The sequence below is a fragment of the Condylostylus longicornis genome, unplaced genomic scaffold, assembly GCF_029603195.1.
Source record: "Condylostylus longicornis isolate FDR11 unplaced genomic scaffold, ASM2960319v2 ptg000030l, whole genome shotgun sequence".
Classification (NCBI taxonomy): Eukaryota; Metazoa; Arthropoda; class Insecta; order Diptera; family Dolichopodidae; genus Condylostylus; species Condylostylus longicornis.
In genome coordinates this window covers 5,128,081-5,134,344 of record NW_026577999.1, presented here as the reverse complement: position 1 = coordinate 5,134,344, position 6,264 = coordinate 5,128,081, and the positions used below count along the sequence as shown (strand labels likewise).

Below are 6,264 nucleotides of genomic sequence, written 5' to 3'. Positions count from 1 at the left end.
ACCATAATTAAGTCTTGTTTTCTCATTCCGTCTCAATAATAAAATGCAACTTTAACTTCTAATGTTCTCACTGCTTTAATATATTATATTGTTCCATGGAATGTCCAATTTTGTATGGATGCTAACGTAGGTCTGAAAATTATAAATTCAGATTTTAATAAATTAGAAATTTCTCTTGGAAAACTCATTCCTTTCTGGAACATTACTATATTGTGTTCATTATGTGGGGTATAATATCGTTATATAAGCTTATAATATTTACGGTATAAAAGCTGAACTATTTATAATTATGTAATATTTTTTCAACCGTTATTTAAAGTTAAATAATTAAACTTCTATGTTAATTATTATAAAAAATTTTTCTTTTTTTTTTGTTTTTGTCTCTTTTGTTGATTTTATTGTTTTAAATTTCCCTTTATTTGTTTTAACATAAACTTAAATTTAAGAAATAGCATTCATCATAACTACGATAAAAAAAAATTTTTTTTTTTTACTATGGTTCTGGTACAGGGCTTTTATTCTTCTTGTAAAACAGAATACTCAATTAATTATTTTATGTATTTTTAAGGATCTCTTCCGAACTCTCTACTCTCGAATCCTCTTTTTCGATCTACTTTAATTTATGCATTTCTGTCTGTTCTCCTTTATATTATTTTCTTTTTTTTTAAATAATATTTGTTTTTTTTTCTTTATTCACAATTTTTTTAATTCATTGTACTTTCATATTCAAATAATTGGCAATAAAGATTACATTGAGTTGAGTTGCAGCAATGACGACAAACAGTAGTAGTAAGCCGTACAAAAGCATAAAGAATTGCAATATTATCCTTAGTGTAGCTTAGACAAAAATTTATATAGTAGAGAGGAAGGGGGTGGGAGTCTGGGAATAAACGAAAAAGAAAAAAATTATGCAAAAAAGTTTTACATTTTTATGTTTTTTTCGCTTTTTCTTTTTTTTTTGTCATTTTTCCGCTCGATAATTTTTTTTTTTTCTCTTCATTTTCTTTTTTTAAATGCATGTACAATTTTATGATAAAGGAAATAACATGGAAAACGTATAAATGCAGGTTTTGCTGTTTCTTATCTCGGAACTCCGCAATTTTTTTTTTTTTGTTATTGCTTTTTATAAAGTAGATTTATAGTCTAATTTCTTTTATTAGCTGTTTGATTTACGAGTAATGGTAAAGAGATCGGCTACAGAATAGGTTTATTAAAATTAGAGTTAAAACAAAAGTGTCTAAAATTTTTTGAATCTTATGCATACTTGCATGTTCTAAATTTAATAACGAGTTTGGGTAAATTTTTTTTGTTTATTACAAACAAAATTATTTCTTAAATTTTTTCTAAATTCGAAACTGAAAATAGCATGAATTTTTCAAGCTAACAAAGAAAAACCAAATTGTTGTGAAAATATCTGGCCAATTTTTTTTCTTAGACTTATTTAAGCTTGAATAGATTTAAATAAAATGGAAGTGATTTATGGAAAATTTTGATATGTTTGTGCATGCAATGATTTCCTTTTAATTTAAAATAAATCTGAATATTTTATTTTTAATAATATTTTGTGTAAAACAACAAAATTTCAATCAAAAATATCAACAGTAAAGTAAATTGTAAAAAAAATTGAGGACGAAACGTATACAATAAACAGCCTATAAAAGGCATTGCAAGTTTATTTTGAAAATGAAAGGATATTTTCTTTTTCTTCCATTTTCATAGCCGGAACATAAAAAACAAGTCCTTAAAAAAAACTATGAATAAATTATTAACTTTTGTTTTTATAGTTTAAGATTGCGTATTGTTTATAAATAGTCCATGAATTAGTAAAAAGAAGAACAAATATGGTTTATAGTTTAGAATAATTTAAAATATTAAAAAAATCTGATGTGATCAGCGTATAACCGACCGCAATGTATATTGTCTAGTTTAGTGAAAGTGTTACAGGAGATTCCTCAAAAAATGTAAATTCATCTCATAATAGAGGTTTACTTTGTGCCATTCAAATACTCTAAAAAGCTCTCGAGTTAGTTTTGGTAAAAACCTGAGCTCAAATATGAAATTTGAAGAAATTCCAACAATCCGTCCCATAGGTATGGTAAAAAATGTAAAATTGGCTTCTTTTTTTATTTCCGACCCCTTATATTTTCAAAAAAAAAAGTATAGATTCATTGTTTTAACACCCCATATTTAGATATTAAATTTCAAAAAAAATTGAAACATGTGCAAAAATGTAAAATCGACCCGCAAAAAGGACCACTTCCCAAAACCACTTCCTGGTCTGACAACCCAAAAGTTGATTAGTCCATAAGAAACCCGAAATAAGCTCAAATATAAAATTTTATCAAAATTTCTTCAGCCAAACTTAAAATACACGAATGCATACACAGATATACCGATATCTCTCTCAAAATAGTTTATCTACGCTTCCCTACAATGGAAGTCTGCGTTCCTAGCGAAAACTCGACATCCGAAATTTGGTGTCATCACATAACCACCCTTATTTTATGCAATGCGATCGGTAGAAATATGAGTAGTCCATGAATTTTGGGTATTTTGAATCAATAACATGGTTTTCTTTTTGTGATAACACTCAGTTGATTTTGTAATTGATACCAATAAGCAGGCGGTATAAAGATTTACTACTTTGAGAAAATATTAAGGTATTTTCTCTTCATAGATAAGATAAGCATTTCTTATCCTCAAACTCATAGTTGCAAATCAGAACAAAACATACAAAACCCGCATTTAAATTTGATTAATCTCTTTAAATTTAAAAAAAAAAAATTATGAATTTTAGTCAAATACTAAGTCACCTTTAATTTCTTAATAACTAATTTTAAATTTTAATTTTTTTTTACAAAAATTGCCACAAATTTAAATATTTTCCTTTTATTGAAACTCAAAAACGTTCAAATATGAAATATTTTATAAACTGGAAAATTTTCCTTAATCATTTTTAAACAACAAATTTAATAAGAATCACCTATATTACACCTTCCTAAATTATATCATATTTCACATATTTTTTAAAAATATTATAAAAGTATGCAAAGAATATTATCCTTAAATCTTTTAAAAATTTAAAGGAGAAAATTTTTCTTCCAAAAATTGCGGAATCTATGCCTATAATCTGTATTGTATTACATGTATATAAGATTTATTATATAAACTTGAAAAATATTTTCACCTCTAGTCAAAAATTAATGAAAAAATTCTTCATTATTCTCTTTCATAATTAAAATGTAATAAGTATAATTAGTAATATTATATGTATGTATATAGATAAATATAATACTCGGCACATATATATTTAACAAATTACAAAAAACTAGCTATATATGTATGTAGAAAATAATCCTATCATATTTTTACATAATTAGTATACTGTGTATGTGTATGTATATGTATAATTATGTACTCAACGTATTATACATCATATTAATTATACATATTATTACAATTTAAATCCCTAACTTTAGGTTCCCAGAAAAGTTAAAATATTTCATAATATAAAAACTTGATGATTAACATAATATCAACAAAATATGAGCATAAATGTGTGTTTGTATATAATATATATGTATATATATTATTATATTAAAATATGTTTTCATTCTCACATTGTGTTTTTTTCTAATAAATTTTTGAAATTTTCACCGTGTATAGCTACCTTACAAAAATTAAATAAAGACATCTTAGCTGTATGTGATTAAATAGAAAGAATATTATGTAAAATTTTTCCTAATAGCTATATAAGCAAAATATAAAATAATGTATGTACAAAATATGTATATCTATGAAGAAAGTAAAAAACAACAATGATAATAGCAAATTTAAAAAAAAACTGCTGCCTATATGTATGCAATTTGTAAATGTGTTGAATTTGTACAATATACGAATACAGTTAGTTTGATATATTATGTTGTCTAGTTTTTTCAACATATTCCTGATAATTCTATATATACATACATAAATATGCATGTACATATATGTAAAATACGAGCATATTTCCATGCGAATCTACCTTTTCTATCATTTAATGTTTATAATTTAATAATAAATTTTCTCTAATGAAAATGAAGCCATATTTTATTTGTATACATATACAGGAAACTATAGTAAAATATGGAACACAATATTAAAGTTATTTAAAATGAATAAAACTTTGAAAAAAAAATAGAATCGAAACGCGATATTTGATTTCATTTGAAATATCAAATTTAGTTACCATTATCTAACATGGTTTTACGAGGGTCACTATCTATATTTCGGGTCCTGGCAATACTAGTGCTGCCAGGTGCAATCTGACACTTCCATTGGAAAGTTTGACATTTTTTAGGACAACTTCACTCAGAACGTTTTGTCATTCGAGCGCGAATTGTTTTGTTTACTCGTATGGTATAACGTGTATCATTTTAAATATTTGTGCATCAAAAGATCCATTTTATGTCCAAGATGTTAGAAACTCAATCGAGCTCTGGAAGTAGCGTGATATAGTGGTTTTAAAGGAACAAATAGTTACAGCAACAATTTGCTTTTTCCGCCCCGTTTTTCATGTTATTCGAACTGTAAGTTTATCTTCCTGGAAACAATAATATTGTTGAATTTTCTCTTACACCTGAGAAAATAAGATAGCACTGATTTGTTGGGCCCATTTTAAAAGTTTATAAGGTTTTCATGCAAGCAATCATTGAGATTTAAGATTTATTAATTAAGTATAACATTTTCTATCTTTTAAAAATTTACTAGTATAAAAAAATCATAACACAAACGTGTATATGGTATATGGTATGCCATACGAGATAAAAAAATTAAAAATATTATAAATTATTTATTGTTCTTTAAGATTCATATTGATTTACCTGCACCTAATCATCCTATACCTAATATACATATAAGTACATACTATATCTCACTATTTATACGCATATTACTCTTCAATACCCTTCAATAATAAAGGTATATATACCTAATGATATTTTTCACTGTTAACAAACGGCTTACTAATAAACAAATTATTATTCTATACACACAATTTCATATACATATTTATATACACATATTATAATAATTGCCAAAATCCAAATAACTGTTATAGCTTCATCACAATCTATAGCTACTTATACGAGTATTAGAATATTCAGTGTTAATATTTAAATTTTATTTTTTTAATATTTTACTCGAATTTTCACGTTATCATCAATTTTGTTGACTATATTTTACCTATAGACAGCTTGAAAAACCATCTTGTTTGTTTTTCCAGAAGATAAAAACAGAAAATATAGGAACCAAAAAAGAACAAAAATAAAAAAATTATAAAAAAAAAACAGATATTTTCCTTCTACCGTCAATGTAAAAATGATGGCAAAACATAATGTGTAACTGTTGCGGCTCCTGTCGTCGTTGTATCATCATTTTTAATTACTGATGACATTGTTGGATCACCAATACTAGTTACAATATTACCGCTATTACCACCACCACTACTAATAACACCAACACCAGTTCCAGCTGATGATGTATTTGTTGTACCAATAATGGTAACAGAATTATTTCCATTTGTATCATCATGTACAATATTACCTGAAGGTGTACAATTTCCACTAACCGTTGAATTATTATTACTAATATTTGATGTTGTTGCAATAGAAATACCATTTCCACTTAAATTAATACCACTACCACCAGTACTACCACCACCACCAGTACTATTATTTCCATTATTACCAATAGAACTATTAACAATATTTATATTATTTAATGAGGATGATGATGATGACGATGATGATGATACTGATGTTCCTCCTATTCCAACTGATGATGATGATACTGCTGATATTCCAATTATAGATGCTGATGATACTGATACTGTTGAATATTGTTGTTGATGATGTGGTATTATATGTTGTTGCTGTTGTTGTGAAGTATTCTCTCCGGTTTGTTGATGTTGTTGCTGTTGATGTTGATTATGTTTTAATGTAATTGTTGATTGATCTTGTTCAACATGACAACTTGTTTGATATTTATTATTATCATCAAGGCTATTAATATTATTTCCTGATGTTGATGATGTCGATGATGTTGTATGTAAATATTTATTAGCTGAATGTTGTTGTTGTTGTTGTTCATCTAAATATTTTGTGGGAATATTAGGACCAACAATTGTTATTGTACCATTAACACTAAAATGAAATTGAAATTTGAAAACTATAAGTGAATTAGAATTTTTGTTTTTCATACTTTTGGGATTTAATTTTTAATTAT

At 25.7% G+C, this 6,264-nt stretch overlaps 1 protein-coding gene across 1 annotated transcript in view; it reads right to left on the bottom strand.

Annotated features, from left to right (window-relative positions):
- Positions 1 to 5,135: 5,135 nt before the first annotated feature.
- LOC129607935 (transcription factor mef2A) overlaps positions 5,136 to 6,264 on the bottom strand; it is a 43,453-nt gene continuing 42,324 nt past the window's right edge. Inside the window, exon 3 of the mRNA XM_055519201.1 lies at positions 5,136 to 6,182. Within this exon, the coding sequence (XP_055375176.1) occupies positions 5,348 to 6,182 (835 nt within the window). The 3' untranslated portion in view covers positions 5,136 to 5,347. The remainder of the gene's footprint in view (positions 6,183 to 6,264) is intronic.